At 40.4% G+C, this 25,126-nt stretch overlaps 1 protein-coding gene across 1 annotated transcript; it reads left to right on the plus strand.

The window, feature by feature from the left end:
- Nucleotides 1-4,420: 4,420 nt before the first annotated feature.
- col9a1c (collagen, type IX, alpha 1c) lies at nt 4,421-24,585 on the plus strand. Its single transcript, XM_079231538.1, has 37 exons — nt 4,421-4,502; nt 5,960-6,031; nt 6,734-6,863; nt 9,328-9,724; nt 10,097-10,177; nt 11,984-12,001; nt 12,500-12,589; nt 12,699-12,734; nt 13,618-13,689; nt 13,781-13,825; nt 14,401-14,436; nt 14,518-14,541; nt 14,687-14,740; nt 15,411-15,482; nt 16,019-16,057; nt 16,238-16,294; nt 16,990-17,043; nt 17,292-17,345; nt 17,553-17,606; nt 17,913-17,966; nt 18,074-18,127; nt 18,201-18,254; nt 18,346-18,399; nt 18,496-18,549; nt 19,707-19,751; nt 19,882-19,935; nt 20,034-20,087; nt 20,242-20,295; nt 20,442-20,513; nt 20,624-20,659; nt 20,760-20,804; nt 20,891-20,923; nt 21,103-21,249; nt 21,742-21,796; nt 21,913-22,107; nt 22,613-22,699; nt 23,620-24,585. Exons 1-37 carry the CDS (start codon nt 4,439-4,441, stop codon nt 23,817-23,819), a joined length of 2,796 nt encoding a protein of 931 aa, XP_079087664.1. The 5' UTR covers nt 4,421-4,438; the 3' UTR covers nt 23,820-24,585.
- The last annotated feature ends 541 nt before the right edge of the window (nt 24,586-25,126 follow it).

Here is a 25,126-nt window from a genome sequence, read left to right on the forward strand (position 1 = left end):
TCTCAATTATCCGGACTGGACACATGATCTCTCCGCCAGATCTGTGAGGAGGCCCAGTGACCGTATCATGTTCCCTTACAGCTCTCTCAGACGGGCTAACAATCAATTCATGCAATTGGATACTGTAACAAATGTTTTATACTTGACCTTTATATATTATTGGTTGGAGTAAATTGCAGAGTATCAGGTGACTGTGAGGTTATTGATCCAAACTGCCAGCATCAATAAACCAATAACTCCACATTTGCACACAGGAAAACAGTTTTAGGAATAAAGACGTTGGAGAAATGCTTAAGTTTTACGTTGTGGTATGCACCCTCATAAAAGATAGCCAAAGTGGTCTTTATACTCTTGGACAGCAGTGGTTATCTATTTTTTTTTTCAGATTACAATTGCCTTTCCTTTAAAGCAGGTGTTGCAAAAATCTGTAGCGCGTTCATGCTTTTAAAACCCAAATGACATTTGCTTCAGAGAGATCCGTACCCACGGGCAAATTGGTTCCTGCCACATCAAAAATGGTTGTGTATACATCAGAGCTGAGGGATCTTTTTGGGATGAGACAGTCGTACCTGTAAGAAATGTCAAAGTTAAGTAAAGCCGTAGCGATATGCCACGGCGTATTTTCTGATTTGGGTTAATGTGATATTCCTGCAAGAAACCAGCCCGTCGCAGCTCCCTTTGGGCTCTCAGATCTACTAGCAGCGAAAATCACAGATCAAACACCATAGAATCAATTACATAACATGCAGGATACAACCAGCATGTCTGCCTGAGGCCCTCCTGTTAATAACAAGGCTTTCCTCATGTCAACACTGCAGGCTTACGTGCATTTTTTTCACCTGCACTGATGAGCACACACGATTATGAAATGTGAATTTCATCACTCGCTGGCTGCTTCTTCCCGATCCTGATGGTAATTATTAAGGGAATCGCACACAGGCATACGTGTCATTAGGAGGCACCATAAAGAAACGAGAAAGGGAGGGAGGGGGGGTTACACATAGAGGCCCGTGGGCTTCGGCATCTTTTTTAAGTGTTGGTAATAAAATGTAGTCACCACCTCCTGAAGAGCTCCTGGCCAATGGGAACCCATTGAAGACATTTTTATGTGTCCTCAGAAAATGCTTGAGCTTCCCCTGTGCCAATCCGCTCTGTCAGTCCTTAACATGCGCAGGTAGGACTGGGATTTCATGTCCGTGGCTCCTTCTGCTCCTGCACCTCACCGCTGCTCCTCGTTGCTGAGCCCGACCGTCTCCCGTCAAGGAAGGGAGTGAAACATGGCCTTCCCCAGCTCTGCTTTGAAGAGGTAAATATCACCTGTTGAATTGATGTCTTTCTCTACATGATACTGAAGACGCATTTCAGACTGGGTGTTCACTCATAGTCTAATTTACATGTTTCATTTAGATGCCACTTTTTCCACAGTTGAGATGTATAGTTCAGCATAGATTACAAAAAAATGGTAATTTGCTTTTTAAACTAGCCGACACACAAACACATACAGCATATAAACCTCTACTGTGCAACGTTTCAGCAAAGTAAAAGGGTCTTTTCAGTGTTTCAATTCAGTTCCTTGGGAAATGGCTTGAATGAGTGAATTTACATGTCATTAACACCGACAGCATCATCATCCGGGAAGACATTTTTCACACATAATTTGCCCAAAGTCTTAGTCTGCACATGTTCTCCAACAAATAACTTAATTGTACAGTCGATTGCTTTATTCTCGACGGCGGTCCATTTTGAGGTAATTAAGACAAATGAGAGTGCAGAAACCATGCCAGGAGTGCTGGCTCACGCTCAGGATTCTGGGAGCACCGAAAGGAACATCACAGCATGGGTGGCAGCGAAGGGAAAGTCCCATCGAATGCTGATGAATGTCAGGTATTGAAGAAGATGACATGTCATTTCCCTAATTGACTTTGACTGATTTTACTGGAATATATTTGGGGATTTCTTTCACTTTCCAACTCTGGCAGCACATAAACCACAACTGTGTGAAACCGAAACGCTTAAAAACAACCTTTTGATCTGGCAGGATGCAGACTACACACATTTATAATTACAGCAAATGTCATATTGGTGCATGTTTGACAGCATTTTGTGTTCATAGTTCAAATGTAAGTAGCCGTGCGTGCAGCCTAAAGCCTGTCAAATCTCGAACTCCTTCAGTCTTCAAATGGTTTTCATGTCATTACTTACATTGAAAGCTTCCCCTGAGGATCTCTTTGCCTGCAAAGCAACACATTTCAAGAAGCAATTGTTTGTGCAAGGTTGTGGCTATATTTGCCTTTTAATTGCATACCAAAGGCACAAGCAATGCTTTTGTTGATTATGATTCCATTTAATCTTTCCACTCTTTCCTTTCCAAGTGTGTGACTATACATTATGAGAAGTGAGGAGCTTATTGTACGATTATGATTCCCATGAGGGGAAAGTGCTATCACTGAGATAAATGGTGACTTTGCCTCTGACAGAATAGAACAATAATTTGCCATGAATTCTGGATCAATTATATATTTTTTCAAACTTAAAAAAAAACATGTCAAACCACTCAAGAATTTAACAGTTACGAGGTGATTTCACAATCCAGTGTAACAAAACACAAAAAAAACTTCATTCACATAAAATCTGACCACAGCCGAGCTGAGAGGCTATAGCTCCTTAAAGCACTGCTGACTCATCATCAGTCAGGCCGAGGACAGCATCCAATCCAAATTGATTAACGATGTCCTCACTTCTGTATATTACCTAAGGATTTCTATCTGAAACTCTTTCCTTTCTCAACACTTGCTGCCTAAGTTAGCAAACCACAAATAATGAGCGATCTTTTCCTCTTCCACTGGTCATCACTCATCGTTCATTTTCTTAGGGTGAGTCTGAAGGTCTTTTAATGTTGCAAAAAATGGTCAAGTTAGCTAATCTCAGAGCATATTTAAGACTGACCTTACACCACAGAGCAGTCTAGAATACATGGAACCGGTTCCAGGAGATGGTTAGCTTAGCTTACAGTAGCTTAGCGTAAAGAAAAAAGCTAGCTAACTGCTGAGGAAAGAAATATGCCAAATGTCACTGATTGGCATATTTTTTACTCAGCATTTAGCTAGCTTTTTAAAACTCACAAATTAACAGCCTTAGATCATAATGGTTTCTCCTCCGCTAAGCTAACTGTCTCCCGGCTATGTTTATATATTCAACATTTGAGGCCGAGATCAATCTTCTCATCTAATTTTTTATTAAAAAAAAGCAAACAAGTGTGTTTCCCAAAAACGTCAAACTCTTCCTAAATAACTCCGGGTTGATGAATTTGAAGGGTGAAACATTGAAAGCTTCCCTCTTGTCACATTTCATCAGTGACGTGCAGCTGCACCTGTCTAGACTGCAGATGGATCCGCGTGAAAGGCCGACAGCCGATCCCACTGGGACTCTGAAGATGCTCCTTTAACGCGAAGGGCAGAATGTTAGAGCCCAGACCTTGCTTGCTTTGGCCATTAGTCATTTCTCTGACAGTGCACTCTCTCTCTCTCACACACACACACACACAAACACACACACACAAACTCACACATTTGCAAGAGAGTTCACACACCGGAGATGGGTTACGCCCTCGGTACCGCCACCCCGACCTCATTCGTTTCTCGGATTGATGAGCTACAGCCTTTTGCTTTTTTTGGAAAAAAGTCCTCATATCACCATCCGTCATGTTGATGATGGATTTAGGATTGCTGTGGAAAGCTGTCACAACTCCGGACACACATTATTGTGTGTTGTGATCGCTTCAGGGTAGAGTGTGCTGTTGCTGCTGAACCTGTGGACAGCGTTTTGCACCGCTGAGAGACTTCTGTGTCACATCCCCTGCGGGACTTTTTCTGTCATCTATCGTCCACCTTCTCCAGTGTTTAACAGTGAAATGATCTGATTGGTTAAGTTAGACCTGAATGGGCGGAGTCAAAACATCACAATCGTAGCATATGAATGCTTTAGCATATGTGAGAATTCAAAATATTCTATCTCAACTCAACAGTCGGGTGATGATTGTCTATCACTATAAGCAACATATAAGTGATGTCATCCATTGTTATAACACAAAATATATATCATAGCAGCTTTAATATTTTAAGCGTAGTTCATTCCAAGAGATATGAGATGACCAGATTAGCTCAGTGATGCAGCTCAAACTCCTCCAAAGTGTATTTACTATCTCACCCCATTACAGTTTTATCTTCACTGGAAAGCGAAACACAATTTGCTGAAGCTGTGTAAACTTTTACTTTCTATTTATGTGCTCAGGAAGAGCACGGAGGACACCGGCAAAGTGCTGCATGTGAAGTGTTTTATCGATTCAGACACAAAGGAACTGTCAGAGAGAATTAGACGCCTGACTGAATACTGATTTCCTCCATCATTCCTGAACAGAAAGCAGCCGCGGCATCCATCGATGTCGGCCTGCTCACCCGTCTGCGTGGCTCTGCTGTCCCTCCTCCTCGCGCCTGCATTCGGACGTAAGTCACCCACAATGCATTGCACCATCATTCCCACCTCTGTACCCTGTACACACACCAAGAGGACTCAGGTTTAATGATAACGGGCGACATGTTGACTGTTGCCAGGTCAGTCTCTTTATCAGAATTCAAAAAGCAAAGGCCAGAAATAGCAGGCACACTGTGCTGGTAGGATTAAATCAGATTAAATGTCCCCTCTGATAATCGCAACAAGTCTGTTCTCTGCAATTGTTCGGGGACACAGTGAATCTAACATTGAGTGTGCACACACACACACACACACACACACACACACACACACACACACACACACACACACACACACACACATGTAACTGCATGTGACATCTTAATTGTGGTTCATCTCCCACTCATTGCACTAATGACTTGCTTTCTGAGCGTAATGCTGTGGCAGGCAGTAACTTTAACAACTTGAGGCCCACATGCAGTCAGATAAGTGTTTAGTGGTAGTAAAGATGGGATTATAAATACCGTCTCACCACTTTATCTCATTTCTCAGCAGTTTATGTGGGATCTGGGAACGGCTTCCAGATGTGTTGTGTTCACTCTGCTCTCAGTAAATGAGCTGACTCAGGTAGAGGCCCCTCCGGCTGTCACCGTCCTCGTTTCATGGAGGGTTTTTGAGAGCCCCCGACACACACACACACACACACACACACACACACACACACACACACCCTCCTGACTCAGGGATAGCCCCCTCTTCTGTCACATCCAAGGAATTGATTTTCCAATTTATGTAATAGGGGTGTTTGTTTAAAAACATGTCTTTGTATCTGCCAAAGTACTACAAAGGTATGCACTTTTCTTAATTCACTCATTTATATTAACAACAGTGTATTACTGACAAAGAAAAACTAGGCCAGTATTCAATTTTGTAGATTAACTAAAAAAAAAAAAAACTGAAAGTATAGATTTCATGATGAAAGCTCAAATGAAATGGCAGTTTGATGGATTGCGGGTTTCAGTTTCCAGCAAAGGAGACTTCCATCTTGATAAATCATACACATAAACAAAAAGAAAAGTGTCTGACCTGACACATTGACCTTTTCAAATATGTCTGATGACATATGGCTCCAGTCAGGCAACACTCGCTGCCATATTTATCAACATTATGTTTCCATCTCTGGGGACGTGTCTGGATCACAAAGGTTGTCTGCATTGGAAATCCCCAACACTAAGTTGGTTTATGTGAATGTGTGAAATACTGTCAGTGTAGTTGTAAGAGAAACCCGCATTAATAATGCAGCACGCTGTGTATTATGATGTTAATCTCCTTTGACGTCAAAGACTTTGCTTTTCACTTGTGTTTGTCTCCTGGCAAAGCCAGCTGAATTAAATGGGCCGGTAAGGTATTGCATTCATTAAATTCAGCTTGGAACTGGATTACAAGGACAACCAGGTGATTGTTGTCGTGTTTTCTTTTCTCCTATCAGAACTAGACCTCAACCGATTGGATGGCGATACCGTCTGCCCACCGATGAGAAGTGGACAAGATGACCTTCCAGGTAAATAAAAGTTAGGGTTGACGTTGTTGTAAAACCACAAAGCTTAGAAAATCCATGAGAAACAAAATAAACCAGTTTTAATTAGTTGAACAGGGTGGGCCACCCGATGCCTCAAAACACCGCTAGATTTTAAACGAGGCAAATAAAATGTTCCACTTGAGCTTTACAGAATTTGAGTTGGAACAATCCGAACTCAGCAAGATTGTAATTGCTCGCCACGGCCTCGTCTCAAACACATCTGCGCTCATGCTGCTCTGCGGTCTGAAGAAGTAACGCATTGTTGGAGAAAAGTTCATTATTTCACATGTGATTCATTACCATCGTGTTTCCTTTATTATACGTTACTAAAATAATGATTTGTTTGCCGTGAGGAATGCTTGAATGCTTCGTTTCTACAGGCTCTTAGCCTTGTTCTCAAGTCAGGGCAAAACTTTGACTGCTTTATTGCTATATTATCAATTGATATCAGCAAAGATAGATGACTTGAACATGTATTAATTCACAAAAATAAAAGCATTTGAAGTTATAACATTATAGGATCTACATAGTAATGCTAGTACTCATGAATTCAAAATGCTAATAGTGGAGTGAACAATGCTAGCCACACTAATAGTGTTGCTTTTACCTCGAACAATAAGTGCTACTACTTTCATTACCTCTACTAGGTCAAATGATTTCCAACACATATTCTATCCTCTGTAGGTTTTGATCTGATCACACAGTTCCAGCTGGATGTGATCCCTCTAAAAGGCGTGAGGAAGGTGGACGGCTCCACGGCGCTGCAGGTGGCCTACCGCCTCGACAAGGAGGCCAACTTCCAAATTCCAACCATGTAAGTACAGTAAAGACGGTTTAAAAGGAAAACCGATAAAAACGCACACATACATGCTGAGAAGCAGCAGCGGTCCTCTTGATGCAGGTGTTGCATTATTACAGGTCCTCCACAGATGTTACTGAATTGCAAGCAGCATGTAATTGGTAGAGAAAAACATGTCTGAACCTATTTGGCAGACAAAAAGGCAGCGGAGAGGCATTTTTTTTTATGTGTGTGAGTGATGGGAGGCATTGGAAAAGCATGTTTTGAAGCCCTTTGTATCTAAAGGAAATGTACAGTGAAGAGGCATACATCACCGTGCCTTTTTGTAGTGATTTATCTTCTGATGTACATACTCCTTTACATTTTTTTCGACTGTCTGAACAAAGGGCACCGACTTCCTGTTAAGAGTTCCCCGAGTTTTTAATTAAAGGTTAGTTGAAACAACCAACATGGCCGGATTACCCCACTTGGGGACCCTGCGGCAAAATATCAGAGGTGGGCCCCTATTGAGACGCCCACCACCAGCGGCTGAGATACGCTATCCTGAGTCTCAATCAAGCTTAAAAAACAAGAACTATCAAGGCAGTCGTTTTACCATGAAGCCCATAGTAAAGACTACAATAGCCCAGCTAATTTGTTTTGCACGTTTTGAGAACTTTATTGCAAAAGACATATTTGGTCAAAGCACCCAACTTTTCCCATAATGTATCTAAAAAGTGTCCTTCAATTAAACCCTCAATGTCAGCTAACGAAGACAGTTTACCTTAGCGCATGCATTTACATGAGAAATAGGCTTCATAAGTTAGTTTTAGCTTCAACATTGAAGTTAAAAGTGGGAAATGGTATTCTCTAGGTACGTTCAAACAGAACGCAAATCAACTTTTACCCTCATTCTCATGAGTTTTACCGCTGGACGATTTATATGCAACATCCAATATGCTAATTGTAGACATTACAAATGTCTACAATTGAAAACTTTTTAAGTTGCAAATACTTTGCATATCCATGGGCATATTGTACACAATCTGGCCTCTGCAAAGTAATTTCCTGGTAAAACCTGATTCTGCTGCATTCATGTAACAACTTAACGCTCTCTAGAATCGTAGCGCCTGAAAGGTAAACACAATTTGGATGTTCAACGCCAGCCAAAACCTCAGATTCAACGTAATGAGTTATGACACCCAAATTTACTTGATATAGTTCTACATTCCCAACGCAATTAAACAATTGCGTTGACAATTCAATTAAACCCTCAATGCCAGGTAAATGCTTTGGTCTTTTTTCTTTTTCTTTTAACAAAACCTCTGGTCAAAATGTAAAATTTGTAAAGATGACATCACCAGGGTTATTTCTTTCAAACATTGAAAAGCTTCCCAGACACACAAAGGGAGTAACTCTGTGTACAACTGGTAGAGTTCCCCTACTATTCAATTAATCCAGTAACCCTCGTGAACCGGGGGGTTTCCTTTTGAGGTCCATGGTCCTAGGGCAGCGTCCCACTTTGCCCTATCTATAATGCAGCACTGTGTTGCAACTGCAGCATCTAAATAGAGACCCTTTTGCACTTTATCTGGGAAGTGAAGGGCATAGTGTTCAAGGCAATATTTTACAAAACTGGATTTTGAGTGTGCAGGTTAATAGCTTCACATCTTTCCATAAAGATGCCTCCTTTTCCCCCAGTGGGTCTGCTGCAGTCTGTTTTGGCTAATCTTTTCCAGCAGGCCAGCTTTCCTTAAGCTGTTATGTAACTCGCTGGCACCCTGCACCTACGCCACACCGGGCCTGTCGCACTGAATGTAAATACATGTTTATTTCCCCCACAAGTCCCGTGGCACAGACTGCGCTTTGAAGTCTGTCCCTGCCAGCAGGCTTCACGCTGCACTCCCTCCCCTCTTTCTTCTGCAGGACAAAAGCAGCACAAACTTTAGACATTCTCACCTCAGGCCACGCTAGAGAGTGGTCTTCATTTGTTTTATTGGCGAACAGGAAACTCTTGTTTTTTATTACCTCACCTTGATCGTTTACAAGATGGTAAAAGTCCGGTTTCAGCGCCCGTCTATGAAGGCACCACCTACTGAGAATCTGGCTTGTTAAAAGCACAGAAAGCATCAGACTGTGGATGCTAACCAGCAGTGATTTATGCACTGAGGCAGCCTCTTTCACAGTACCTCATTTTTAATATAATAGCACGCCGTATTTCTTTGAAGCATTTAGCTTTAATATATTTGTATCGGACAATCAACGACAGTGATGGCGAGGCTTTCAAGTTATTTCTATCCACGTCTTGTGCTTGATTCGATGATAGATTTAGCTGAGTGGTGTTTATTTTGTGATCATGGATTAACTTCCACATAAAAGATATTTTGAGCATCGTCACGTAGCTGCGATAGATGCCATTGAGCTTTTCCCTCGATAAAAGCCAAGTTGCAACGTGATACCTTTAGATAATTTGAACCCCTGTGCTCAATTTCTCTCCGAGGCTGAACTTTCCTCGCGGCTTCCCTGACGAGTACTCCGTCATGGTGACCTTCCGTATGATCAAGAGCAGCGTGAACAAGGTGTGGAACGTCTGGCAAATAGTGGACGAAGACGGCTACAAACAAGCCGGACTGAGGCTCAACGGGGACCAGCAGGCTCTGGAGTACTTCCTGATGGGCGCAGACGGCAACCTGCAGACCGTCACCTTCCCCGGCCTTTCGGTGCTCTTCAACACCAAATGGCACAAGGTGATGATCGGCGTGGAGCGCGACATCGTCACTCTGTACGTGGACTGCCAGCCTGTGGATCAGAGACCCATCAAGGACAAAGGCCCCATCAACACGGAGGGAGACACTCTGATTGGCAGGCTGGATGCTGACCCCGATGTCTCCGTAGTGGTAAGCGATGATGGAGAATTGCCTGCTGCATTTAATAATGTTCACTGACTCAACTTACAGGCACTGTCGGCGAAAGGGTGCTCTCTGAACAAACACATTCAGGTTTATATGTTTGCTGAGCTCTGCCATAATTCTAAAGTGCTGCTGTCACAGCAAAGCTGCTCAGCTGGGTTCCAGTGGAAAAAAAGAAAAACCTAATCCCTGCACAAAATAGCCTTGATGGAACATCCAGCTCAACAGCAGTGGAAGGAACTGATTCAAAACTACAAAGAAACAATTGCACCATGAAGAATCAGTTCAACATGCTGTTGTCAGCGTCTGAAAATGAATGCAAAGCATTGCATTTGCAGTAACTTAGACGTCTCTTTTCAGTTTGAACTCCAGTGGATGTTGATCCACTGCGACCCGAAGAGGGCCCAGAGAGAGAGCTGCAACGAGCTGCCTGCCACCGAGGTACAGTGACAAGGACTTGGATCTGCTCAGCATCTGCTGTGGTTTGTGGTTTTTATTCTGGCTGATGGCGAATCCATGCATGCCGAGAGAAAACAAGGCCAGAAATGCTGAGATGGAGTTGCGGAAGTGTCAAACATACAAAAGCGGTTTTCTTTCGTGCACACAGAGGTTGCAGTTCATCCAAAACAATTTGCAAGTTGGACAACAGCAGATTGGAGTTGTAGCCTTTCAAACATGTCTCGGAGGCAGAGCTGTTAAAGAGGAAGGCCGACATGATCTCATTGGCTGTGTTAGACCGCGATGCATGGAGCCAAACCATAAACGCTTGGCTTCTTAGCTAACTTTAATAAACAAGAGGAAGTTTGATCGAATTAAAAATGTGAGATCAGAAACCCAACCTGCGTATTGTGCATAGTGCAAGATGTTTGTGGTTACCATTTCATCTAAAGTCAGCAAAGAATACAGCATGTGCTAATTGTCTCAATGCTAGTTGGCCGCTTCCAACATGGAAACAACATGAGGCCCAACAACAACATGGTTACGTCTGAAAAATTTCACTGACTTTGCTTTCACGGAAATTGGGATGAAATGATTTAAAGGTGTTGTGATGGGTACATAAAATGTGTTAGGCCTATAATAGAAAAATGCTTTAACAGGTTACATATGTTGCCCTGCCTGAAATAACTTTCCAAATAGAAGCACACTACCTGCTGCTACTTGATTATCAGCTGCCAGGAATGCAATATAACACCTGCCACCTGCTGGTTACGACCATTAAAAGTGGTTTTCTCCGCCCATGTTGCGGAAGGAACAAGGGTGGAGCAACCTGGCAACTCCAAACAGAGTGAACTCTAAGAAGAAAAAAACTAGCTGTGGAATTGTATCCCATTTTGGTAGGATGAAGCTAGATTAACTAGCTAACGAAGACAGTTTATCTTAGCGCATGCACTTACATGAGAAATAGGCTTCATACATTAGTTTTTGCTTCAACATTGAAGTTAAAAGTGGGACATGGTATTCTCTAGGTACGTTCAAACAGAAAGCAAATCAAGTTTTACCCTCATTCTCATGAGTTTTACCGCTGGACGATTTATATGCAACAGCCAATATGCTAATTGTAGACGTTCGCTCAATTGCATTTGCCCGGTTGAAAACCTTTAAAGTTGCAAATACTTTGCACATCCATGGGCATATTGTACACAATCTGGCCTCTGCAAAGTAATTTCTTGATAAAACCTGATTCTGCTGCATTCATGTAACAACTTAACGCTCCCTAGTATCGTAGCGCCCGAAAGGTAAACACAATTTGGATGTTCAACGCCAGCCAAAATCCCAGATTCAACGTAATGAGTTATGACACCCAAATTTACTTGATATAGTTCTACATTCCCAACGCGTTGTATTTACACGTGGCTTTAGCACAACTAATGAGAGTTCGGCTTGAGAGAAATACTTGTAGCCTGTAATGAAAATGCCACTCTGCTGTCTCACATCTCATTTTGTAGAAATGTGAATGCAAATAAGCTGGAGCGTATTTATACGGTACATAAAAATGCAAATATACCTTTGCACTGTCGACAGAAATATTTCCTGGCCTGGTGCACTCTATTCAATTTCAGGCTAACACTCCTGCATCGAGCTGTGAGGTGGTTCTTGTACATGGGAAGCGTTGGTACTATGGGCTGTTTATTCAAATGACAGCATGATATACTCACTACTAAGAACATAAACAGGCTTCTGCTGGTGATGGTGGTGTGACTACTTTCACTAACTCTCCCTTTTATCTGATTTCTCTTGCTTCTTCAGATGTATGCCAATGCTGAGGTATTTATCTATCTACCTACTCTACTTCCTTTTTGCTTTGACATTTTTAAGCCAATAATCTACTTCAGTGCTTCGATTGCCTAATTGCCTCATTGCTTTGTTCACAGCCTAATTTATGGTGGTTGTTTTTGCTTGGTTTCTTTTTTTTTTAGAGCACACAGATATGTTTACATTACGTGTCTGAAATCTACCAATTTAGAAACAGGCCTGCAGGCTGTAAAAAGACACTTTAACAAAGTTACATTAACGTAAAGGTGCCAAATTAAATGGATCTGCTTAGCACAAGCATTTGTTAAATATTTCTGTAATACATAAAAAGCATTTGATATATGTATGTAAAACATTTTACTATTGTGGATAAGTGATTTGACGAGTCCAGTCCCTGAAGGTGTAAGTTTCATAATTTGTTTTATTCATAAGTTTCATTAAAAGCTATATTCATATTTTTTTTCTCAATCATTTCACTGTCATTTACTGACTGGTTGTCTCTACTCTCAGCCTGACAAATCAGTCCAAGGCCCCCCAGGAGTCCCTGGCACAGAGGGCCCCCGAGGGCCCGCAGGAGAAAATGGCAGAGATGGAAGAGATGTAAGTGTTTCCTCTTGGAGTCCGTCATTGTCTGAATAATTTCTAGGAACGCAAAGCAAGTATTTTTCTTTGTATGTGTTTAACTATGTTGTTTTATTCCTCTCTCCAGGGTCTTCCAGGTTCTACTGGCAGTCCAGGCAATCCTGTAAGTATGAAATGTGAAAGGATGCGCTGACAAAATATCCATTCTCCCTCTTTTTGTGCGCTCCCTCCGAGGATATGCTTCACTTTACTTCTGTGCTCAAGCAAGAGGTTTAATGTACGTCGCATTTGACATTCTGACATTTGGTAATCAAGGTAAATTCAACAAATCAACAGGTTTTTAAACCACAATAAAAAGCTGCAGGGGCTTATAAGCCACCACAGAACCAAAGCCCTTTCATTTGCTTTACTTCATCCATTACTTAATCTTCTTCCTTCGTCCCACTGGGCATTGCTCATCTATTAGGAACACATTACACACACATGGGCACAAAGGACCAGCAGTCAGACAAAGCAGAGAAAGGTCTTAATTCTTAAGTGACGGTCTTATTTATAACAGTCAAAAGCAGGTCAGTTAGAGTGAATGTTACTGCTTTGAAATTTTAAAAGGGAAAGGGGGGTTAATATACCATTGACACTATTGTTAAATTGTTTTAATTTTAACATGTATATGTACTAACATTGTTCTTATGTCGCTTGTAGTAGTGATTCTAAGATATTTCCACATGTCATACAATTTTTGTTCCCATATTTTGAATTTTCTCCTTGGTATGAACAAAATGTATGAGGTTCAGACCTGTCGTCTGAGTCTTGTGCAAACAGTCTGCTGTTATCAATAATGGAACATATATTCATTTTATTATACAATTATTTACAATTTTGCATAAGCACATGCTATATACTGTAAATTACAATCTGCATGGCCTTACAGAAGCCGTCTGATGATTACATGCTGACTGTCACTGCATCCAGTTCTCTCGGCAACATTGCAGAGACATGCAGGAAGAAGATAAAGCTGCTTTATTCTCGTTGTGTCTGGTTCCCAGGGCAGCAAAGGAGAGCCGGGTGAGATCGGTCTTCCTGGACAGAGAGGCCTGTCTGGCCATCCAGGATCGGGTGTAGGAAAAATCACCTCATGCACTGACACACACACTCTTTCTAATATCTGCCAGTACGGTCCGTGTGTGACGGTGTGTTTATTGTCTGCAGGGTTCTTCTGGTCCGATGGGCCCCAGAGGGCCTGTAGGGGAGAGAGTGAGTAACCATTTAGTTAAACAAAGTGTAATTCTTTACAGACACAGCTATAAAAAGCCCTTAAAAAAACATCATAATAAAGTAATGAATACCATATTATAGTATAACATAATGATATAGAGTATGTCATAAAAATACACTATATATTTAACAAATAATAGTATAGAAGGCCATAAAGAAATCGTAAATATCATTAAAAGTCATATCATTAAATGTAATAAAAAGTAATAATGTTGTATATTATTAAAAAAAGTCATAATAAAGTGCAATAAAAAGTAATACTTTAGTGTACTATAAAATGGCACAAAAAAGGAAGATTATATGTGTATTTCATGTTCTACAAATGCCATTTAAAATGTTGTAAAGTAAGTTGTACACAAGTAATGATTAAGGGTCTCATAAAAAGTCACAGGTCATAAAAAATTGTAAAAAAGACATCATTAAAATGTCATGGTATATTTTGTCATAAAAAGTCATAGTATCATGTAAAAGTCTTAATAAGTCATAAATCATAAATGTCATAATATATTATGTGATATAGTAAATTAACAGAGTTGTTTGCCTTCTGACTGCAGGGACTTCCCGGCTTCCCTGGTTCCCCAGGTCCTGCTGTAAGTGGAAACATCTCATTAAACTAAAACATGGACTGAGACTCTAATACTAACACACTCCTTTTGTCTTTTGTCTCCCAGGGCCCCGCAAGCGAAGGACCCACTGTATGTGTTTGCAACATCTTTGGTTTTTATCGTTTTACCAGCTCATATAATAATAATAATAATAATAATAATAATAATGAATCCTTTGTTATATGTTGTATATATATTATATATGCTGCCGTATTAACCGCCGTGTCTCTTACAGGGACCTGCAGGGAAACCAGGAATCCCAGGAGACGAAGGAAACATCGGGCCGGAGGTCAGAAACGCACACATTAAAAGTTTGAGTACATTTTGACGTAAACCAATGTGAAAATAGTACGTGGTGGAAAGTAACTAAGTACATTTATTCATGTATTTGGGTAGATTTATCATACTTTACTCAAGTATTTTCATTTAGTGCTACACTTTATACTTCTACTCCACTACATGTCAGAGGGAAATATTGTACTCTTTACTCAACTGTCTATCATTTAAAGTTATACTTTCTTTTTCCATTAAGATTTTACATTAAAAAAAGATTTGCAAATACAATATAATACATCATTAAAGATTAAACTGGTGGTACTGAAATACAGAACTGTGTGAAGCAATTCAAACTAACTGCAGAAAATAACATCAGTGAAATGCTGCTTCCACATTTCTGCATCAGTATTCACAATCTGATAATGTCATTATGTAATATCTGTAACATGGGAAAGGTCCCTGAGTACCTTTTCTGTGGATACTTTATGTACATTTGTCTTATGATACTTCTAGTGATACCACTTACTTGTAATGGAGTATTTTTACGTCGTTGTATTGTATTATTCCACTTGACCTGAGTACTTCCTCCACAGAAAATATAGCGCTATAAAACAGTTTGATATGTTGATAAGTTATGGTTACAAAGTTTGCTTTTATATAATTCATATTTCCTGTACTTGCAGGGTCAACCTGGACCCAGAGGGGCCGCCGGCACCCCGGGGTCTGCTGGTCCTCCTGGTCCACCAGGGCCTGCGGTAAGGACCAGAACTAACCCTTTTTCATTAACATTGTATTCATATTTTACACAATACACATGTTACAATATGTATTGTTTTGTGTACAGTTTTGTGTTTGTCTGATTTTATTTTGAATTCATTTAATTTGAGATGATTAATACCTGAGGGCACATATGCAGATACTGATATTTATCTGCTGAGTGCTAATATCACTGTTTTGAATTGGGCACTTTTCCTGCCAAAACCAGACCATTGTAGGTGTGGTCAAGTCTAAAACAAGGCAGCTGATTGGTTCATGCCAAAGTTGTCAGCATCTGCATGCCTGTTCATTTAAGCTCAATCTCAGCCACAGACTGTATATTGACCAACAACATACTAATCTGTCATCTCCATACATTTCTTCTCGAGCTCATATTTCCGTGTGAAATCATGAGTGTGCGTTGTGTCATCGCAACGCCGCGGGTCTCTTTCTCTCTCTGGGGGCTTTTCTTTGGTGGATTTGTGAGGACATCTAAACCGCCGTTGTTTTTAGATGTCGCTCTGCTGTGTTTTAGGGACCGCCTGGTGCCAGCATTGAGGAAAGTGGGGAACCTGTGAGTGTTCTTTTTTACCGTCTTTCACACTCCCAAGTTAGTTTCCTGGATGCATGGCATGTGGTTTGGTGGTGGCAGTGGATTTCTAATCAAATTGAGTCATTAAAGGTAGGAGGCTCTGCGGCAGCTCTGACGGTTGGGTCTGTTTGGTCTGTTTCTTCTGTCACATGTCCTTCCTAGTGTCCTGCCGCCTGCCCTGCTGGCCGCCAGGGGATGGCTGGGCTGCCGGGGATGAAGGTAACACGATTGCACTTTAAATTTAGTTTCATTTAGTTTTGAGTGAGACGGTGTTGGGAACTGTTCCCTCTGTGGGATTCAGAGGAGTCAGATCAGATGACTTTCAGTGTTAAATTCAAGCTAACAGCTAAACATTTCGACAAAAAAGATAATCTAGACGCCATGTGAAAATAAAAATCATGTGAATTTACTATTTTTGTAACAAAAAAGTAGTTTCTGATTCTGTTTTTCATTGCAAAAATGTTTTTTTCGCTCTGAAATGAACGCTTGTGCACACATTCATGGTTCCCTGCAGATGAATTGTAATAACCAAAACCTTTATTATCCAGTCAAACATCTCACTTTGTCCAATACTTTATAGTTCATGACCAAATACTTGCAAAAAAACTAAATTAGCTTCATGAGTCTCAGCTTTGTCTTTAGTTAAACATCCTCATCTTCACGTTGTCATTTGTAGATGTTAGCACCCTGACTTTAGCAAAAGTGAAGCTGTATTAGTCTCGTGAGGGAAATTGAGTAGGAAACCCAAAAATTGCTTTTGGAAAAATGTATTTTCCCAATTGATAAATCAGCTTCACAAGGAAAGGAAACTCTGGGACACAATTATACCTTTAAATCAAGGATGAATATGCAGGAACCTCAAGCTTTGACAGGAAGAAGATCAAGTTGTTAACATGAGTTATTGTTGCCTTCAGGGACATGCAGGTTTGCCTGGTGAACCCGGAAAAGACGGAGAGTCTGGAGAAAAGGTACTGAAACATATCTGTTCAACAATCAGATGTCTTCTTAATATCCTTCCCTTACTCATGACACCTGCCAGGCTCCTCTCCACTAATAAACTCCTGAGTGAATTCCCATTTCCAGTAAAAGATTATATGTGTGGAAAGAGATGGAGAATAACTTGCACATGCGTGATTTGATTGCAGCCTGTAAACAGCTTAATATGATTATCTCTGTTCTGTTGTTGTTGATTAATGTTTTCTTTTTTTACGCCCAGGGAGAAGGTGGAGAGCCAGGTCCTCAGGGGCCAACAGGACGCATGGGAGATGATGTGAGGGAACTCATTCATCAGACATCATTTGCTATTATAGTATACTATGTATATATATATATATATATATATATATATATATATATATATATATATATATATATATATAGAATAGTATGTTATTCAATGAGAGGTGTAAATATATATATATATATATATATATATATATATATATATATATATATATATACATTGCTGTCATTTCAGGGTCAAAGAGGTGAGATTGGATTCCCTGGAACTCTGGGAGAAAAGGGAGACAGAGTAAGTTACAGCAAGGTTTCACATTTATTTTATATATTTTCTTACACTATTAGCATTTATAGCACTTTTTTTGTATTCTTTATTTAAATTCTACCTTAAGTTTGAAGTTATTGTAATTCTGTGTGGAAGATAAGCTTTTCATTGTACGGAGTAACTCTGTTAACGGTGCATATGACAATAAAACATATCTATACCTAAAGTTTCATCACATGTTTTGCTCCCTTGACATGCTTATAACTGATACAGTTTATATTTACCGGCATGTGGTGCTGATACACACGTGTGCTTCCTCCTCTCTGGTCCCAGGGTCCTCCTGGTTTCAATGGGGTCCCCGGGCCGACCGGCCCCCCTGGAGGTCCGGTAAGCACTCTTAGTTTGATCCGGTCTTTGTCATTTACTCTGAGAGCACCAGGACAGGATGTAGTTGAAAGCTAACGCTCAGATGTGCGTCGTATATCTCGTCTCAGGGTGTGGAGGGAGTCCGTGGACGTCAAGGCTTGGAAGGGCCCAAGGGTGACGAGGTGAGTTCTACGATGCAACGCCTGGATTATTTTGCCAAAGCATTATCTTTAAAGACTGTGTCCATTAAATTAGGGAGCTTTGGGACCTCAAGGAGAGCAAGGTGCTACAGGGGAAAACGGAGACCCTGTGAGTAAACTGATGCGATTGGAGGAAATGATTTTCTCTTTTTGTTTTGTGTGTGTGTGAATGGCTTATAACTGTGTTTGTGACATTACAGGGAGCGGCTGGTAAAGATGGCTTAGATGGACTCCCTGGATCTGATGGAGCGAAGGTGACTTCTCTCTTTTAAAAGACTTTTTTTTCAGTATTTAATGTCTTGTTTTTTTAATCATTATAATCTTTGTATGCATAATCCTCTACTCAACAGGGAGAGGCTGGAATTGCTGGAACTGTTGGTCTCAGGGGCATTGTGGGTATTCCAGTAAGTTCAATTTCATTTTCATTCATTTCATTGGATATATATATAAAAAAAAATATATATATATATATCCTAATATAACTATTTGGACATATAGAACGAGAACCTTTTTATGGATTTTTTTCAATGATCTATAGTGCGAAATATGTATGACACACTATCTTATGATAAAAAAAAATTGATACAATAACGTTTTTCAACATACTAAACTATGACATTTGTATGACTTGTTATATACTATACTATGACTTCTTTAGACATGTAATATACTATAACCTTTTGGGGGATTCTTTGAATATACTATGGTATGACTTTTTATTAAATACTTTTTTGACATTTTGCTGCATTTTTATCCTTTTACTATTCTATAATTATTTTCGATCCATTTTCATTTTCATTCTTTGGGTTTTCATAGTCAGTTATTTCTAATATTGGTCATTTTTATGTTGAATAGTTTTTTTTCAAGTCAAGATCAATAAAACATTAAAGTCAAACAACCAGCGGGAAGGAAAAGTCAAAGCCAAGAGATCCTCTACCTCAACCTGTGAGGTGAAAGGCTTCAGATTATCTTCAAACTGCACACTGTCTTTTTCATAGTAAATAATTTGCACGCCACCTTTAGAATAATGCATCGTTTCAGAGCCTCCACCAAGGAGATTATGTGTAAACGTGTCAGAAATACATAACTGTCTCTTTGTGCTGCCAGCATATCTTTGAAAGTCATGAATATTAACCATTACACATAAATTGGCAGCAGTGTGTGTGATACCATGTAGGGGTTTCAAAGTCAACCTCTCTTTGAAATTGGCATGTAATTTTTATCCAGACATTCGTGCTCCTCCAACAGCGTATCCTAATCTCTTTAATGATCTCCTGACCTTTCCTCTCTCGCCAACAGCAGGCTGACTTTAGTGGATTTTAGAGAATTGTCTTCACACTAAACTAAGATGGTGAACAAGTAAAGAGCTGGTTGTGTTACTAGTACGGCCCAAGTCGGACATAATGGAGCTTTCAGAGACTCAGAGCCTGGTTTCAAAGTAATTAGAACAAATGTAATATATTTGTTGTGCTACTTCATTGACCCTTTTGTTGTCAATACATTCTAAGTTCCTCAATCACAAATTATTCCCTGTTTTCACATGATGTGTTGTTGTTCTCAGGGACTCCCAGGAAAGCAGGGACTCGTTGGGCCCACTGGTCCAAAGGTAATTGGAATCATCTTCTATTTAATGAGGCTTCCAAATGTTATTGCTATTGTACGCCAACAGAATTTACTCAACCAGACGAGTAGAAATCCAAATTTGAAGACTGACACAATCCCTGTTTTGGATTCAGGGTGATGGTGGTGATGAGGGACCCATCGGGCCAGTTGGACTTCCTGGAAAGACCGTGAGATTCTCCCATCAAGCCTCCAGTATCACTCATATATCTGTTACTTTGACGCATGTGCAGCTAAATTGTCAAACCCAACATGTGTTTTCATACAGGGTGAGCCTGGAGATAATGGAGAAGATGGGAAACAAGGAGATAAAGGAGCGACCGTGAGTATCCATTTTGTTTTAGTTGTGTTTGGGCCAGTTTATGGTTTCACATCTTTGGTGTTTAATGGATTTTAGTTGTACTTTCTTGATGTTTCAGGTACATTCATTTGACTAAGTTGATATGCAACTAACTCTATCTTTAATCAATTTCCAGGGGGAATCGGGAAAACAAGGGCCAGTGGGGGCTGAAGGTCCTCAAGGCATCCATGTGAGACTTATTGATTATTGATATAAATGCTTTACAAAGCAGTTCATGCTAACGATGAAGATAATTCATAGAAACAAAACATCGGACGAAATATGAAATGTAAAAATGTATTGGATACATGTATATATAAAATGATGCATTTCCAGGGTGACAAAGGAGATAAAGGTTCTACTGGTGACATTGGACTGAAGGGTCATACTGGACACAAAGGTGATCAGGTTAGACAAATCTAATTTTACTAATGTTACTTTCAACATCCAAAATGATAAAAAAAGTCTTAAGATGTTTTGAAGTACCTCAAATTAAATTCCTCATATGTTGTGTGTAGGGGCCTGTGGGACCAATGGGACCAAAAGGAAGTCTGGTAAGAACTATTATAATCTCAGTGATTATGTTATTGACCTGTTCACAGCCAGTTAACTGGTCCAGGAGTAACATACCTGCCCTCTTACTTCTGCGTACAGGGGGACACGGGTATAATGGGAGACTCAGGGGTCAAGGGAGACCAGGTATGTGAAGCTAAATGTTTTATTTTTAATATCTTGTCTCTGTGAGTGTATTTAAAAGAAGTCAACTATTCGTTGTGTGTTTTCAGGGCCCACCTGGTGTTACTGGCATCAAAGGAGAGGTAATACATTGCTTCCAAGCTTTTCCCTTCAGAGAGACATTAATAATCCCACCACTGTGCTATAACACCTGATATTAATAATATAAACTGGATTTACCGTAACTGCCACACATATAAAAGACACAAGAACACATTTTCAGAATGAGATGGTAATAATTTCATTTTTTCTTTACCTCAAGCGTGGTGAGAAGGGCCTACGAGGAGCAACAGGCGATGAGGGCAGACCAGGCCAGACGGGCCACGAGGGTTTGGCCGGTCCGATGGGAGCTCGAGGGCTGGACGGTGAACCAGGCATTCCTGGAGCCTCAGGCCCCAGAGGTCTACCTGTAAGTGTTGCCTTTTGCCAATGTACAGCATATAGACACACATTACCTACATTACTTTGGTTTAAGACCAAATGCCATCAAAACTAATGATTAGTACATCAGATTCAGATGCTATTTGTGCTAATTAGCTATTGTTAGCATGCTAAAATGGTGGTGCAGGATCCTCCACGCCATGCCAATGTCTCCTTGTGCAAGACACTTAACCCCAAACTGCTCCCTAAGGCGTCGGCACATGAATTGGTGTGAATTAGTTTAGTCCTGATGGGCAGGTGGAACAGTGTGTGAATGTGTGTGAACAGGTTAATGAGGACATCCACTATTAAGCGCTTTGAGTGGTTCGAAGACTAGAAAGACGCTATACACAAATGCCTACTTAAAGACAGGGAAATGAAAAAAGACTAGAGCCAAAATTGGGCCCCTGTGTGACTTCAGATTTCATTCATATCTTGCTTTTAAGCAATCATGATTCAGTCTGTGTTCTTTCATTCACAGGGCCCAAAAGTGAATGACGAGAAGCTTCGGGAAATGTGCTCAGGCGTTGTTGAAGGTGCAGTTTGTTCACTTTGATTTGACGTCATCCATAGCAGCACTTTTAATTAACCCACGCAACAATGAATCACGGCTACTTCCCGCTTTAAGCTGATTCCTTCTTTGTGCTTGTAGAACAATTGGCAGCGTTTATGAAAGAGTTTCTGAAGAAGCCGGCAGCCATTGGTTCCCCCGGTACTCCTGGACTTGTGGGACTTCCTGGTCCTGCCGGACCGGCCGGAGTTGCAGGAGCAGCAGGGCCTCCAGGGATGAACGGAGTCAAAGGCCATCCCGGCTTTTATGGACTTCCAGGCGCACCAGGCAAAAAAGGTCAGTGAGCTTTATAAATCCACTCTTTACTAAACTATTACTGAGGCTGAACTACAACAAAGACAGTTATAAGATAACCAAAGCTGCTGCCTTCAGAAAAACCTTAATTGGTTTGCAAATAATATGCGTTTCACCAGCGCTGCTATAGACAAGCTACGATAGCAGCGATAGCAGCGACAGCTGGGATAGCTGCGATAGCTGCTTCATGCTATTCCTTTATTTTCCTGGAGGGCATCCAGAGCTCATACAGTGAATGTAGTGGCAGGAAATTAAGCAAATCCTTTAGAGAAAACCAAAAAAAGAAAGTAAGCCACAACACACTGAAATAAGTAATGTATACCATAGAAGGGATTCACCCTTGCGTAACATTACACATTCAACGATTCACTAAGCAAGGCTGAATTCGAGTGAGGTCATTACGTTTCCAAATGACATTCCCAGAAGCGTGAAAACAGCCATGTAAGCGTTAATGTGTGTGTCCTCTACGTGCGCTGCTGCTCTGCAGGTGATGCTGGGGACAAGGGAGACAAGGGAGACAAGGGAGAGGACGGTGTGGGAATCAAAGGAAGCTCGGGCGCACCAGGTGCACCAGGTAAGGCGACGTTTTAGTCATAATAATAATAGCACTGCTAAGGATGTTACTCTTTATTAACTGTAGCTGAAATGTAATTCTCCTCACTCTTTGTGTAAGGAAATATAATTATGTCATAGTATAGTATGCCGTATAATAGAAAAAATAAATCTTGTAAAATGTCACATTCCATTATATCTAAAAATGTCAAAAAATAATGTAATAAATGACGTCATAGTATAGTATCCCATACAAAAATAGTATTAACAAAACATGATTTAAAAATCATACTATAGAATTGTCATACAAATATCGTAAGACATAGAATTGTACAGTTTTCCATGAATGTATGTCATAAAAGACATATACTTGTGAAAGTATAGTATATAATAAAGACATAGAAAAGGCATATTGCCTTACAAATGGGATAAACATTTAATAGTTCAGTACATAAAAACAATGTGAAATATGTCATAGTATGCAATACATTGTCATTTAACATATAGTATTGTATGTCATTAAAAGGTCATAGCATAGTATACTCTATAGATATCGTGTATGATATAAATATCATAAAAATAGTTTGTATTTTGAATGTCATGAAAATACAAATTATGGAATGTCGTAAAAAAATTAATCAATCATTTGTATAGCATATGGAAAATTAATTGTATGTCATAAATACCTCAAGAGTATATTATATCATGAAAAATATGATACAGTTTTATTATAATATTTTTAGCACTTTATATGTATAAAACTATTATAGTAGAAATATCACCAATCAAATGACAGCACCAACTTCAACAGTTCTTTTTGCTATTTAAACTTTTCAGTCAAAAACATCATGGATGTTACACGTTTATACTCATTTCTTTGCTCAATCCATTTTATTTTCATTGTGACTCTACCTTTACACATATTCTGTACCTCCACCTCAGGTAAACCAGGTGCTGCTGGCATTGGCACGGACGGCAAAAACGGCCAACGGGGCGAGACGGGAACCCCCGGCGTCCCGGGAGCAGCTGGTCCACGGGGAGCCTCGGGGTCGCCCGGCCTCTGCGATCCCTCGACCTGTATAGGCAGACTTCCGCCTTTCTACATGGTCAGCGGAAAGAAGTCCGCCAGCTACAAAAACTAATGAGACACCAGAGCTCATTAACACACATTCCAGATTGCATCCTGCAGTGACCGGGTTTCAGAGCTCCTCAGAAGTCTGGACGTCGTGATCTTTGGGAGTCCTCAAAAAGTCTCCATCTGAACCACGGATTTAAGAGACGCGAAAGGGAAACAGGGACAAGGCACACTTGTAGAATACTGTATAGACATTTGACCTTCTATGTGATTTTAGTGAAGCTTATCTAACGTTACAAGATGGCTGCCACTGATGCCAAAGCAACTTCTTCCAGCCGACGACTGCCTGAGTCGTCCCACACACATCCGAGCGGTGACAACTGCTGAACCCTTATCGTCAGAAAAAAACAAATATGATCAAGCTGTAAAGTAATATAAAAGTACATCTCTCTGATTTCCTCTTATGCATGTACTTTTTTCATTCTTTGAATAAGCTCCCTGAAAACATTGCTTCTTGTCCTTTTCAACGCATGTCAAGCCCACAGCATAATGGAGGTGCCATTTTGAGCCGCTGATTCTCCTCTGCAGTCATGAGCCAGTTACAAACATAATTTGGGAAAAGAGGAATTACGTCTTTGAGGCATTGCTTCCGAGACAAAACTTCCAGAAATGTTAAAAATGTACGTTGACAATTCACCAGACAGTGCAGACCTGAGGTGACATCTACAACAATGTGGGCTTTTTTTTGTTCATCTTGGATCGCCCATTTGTTTTGTCTGATTTCGTCACATTGATTTGTTCTTTTTCAAACAATGGAATAAAGTGATGCGTTTTGGAAAGTGTTGCACATCACATTTAATTGGAGCATAATATCTATCTTGGAGCAGCTGCGGCCATTAGCGTTACAATTTCAAAGATATGCAAGTGACACAAACTCACATTATTATTACACTTAGCGATGCAGAGCATTTCCTCGATTGGTCGGGTGATGAATCACAGCCCCTTTACAGTAAAATGGTTTTATATTGAAAGCAAAGTCCCTGGGTTGTTATGGATATAATCTGTACTCAGGAGGGCATATCAGCGTTGTCTGGTTACAAAGGACGGTCAACATCCTCTCTGTCTGCACAGCACAAATACAGTCACAGATCAAATATGACCTTTAGGTACCAAGCTGCTGGGAAGAGTTAGCGTCGCGACCATCCCAAGGACATCCCTTTGATTTAATAGATCGTATCGTGGCGTCGAGCCAGTGGATTTTAAGTTGTTTGCACAAGTGAAAGGGTACGCAAGGGCCATCAAATTTGATTCAGCAACAGATTGGTTTACATATTTAGCTTACGGATATTAAACATGATAGCTTTTGATGTATGG

The sequence above is a fragment of the Taurulus bubalis genome (genome assembly GCF_910589615.1).
Source record: "Taurulus bubalis genome assembly, chromosome: 16".
Classification (NCBI taxonomy): Eukaryota; Metazoa; Chordata; class Actinopteri; order Perciformes; family Cottidae; genus Taurulus; species Taurulus bubalis.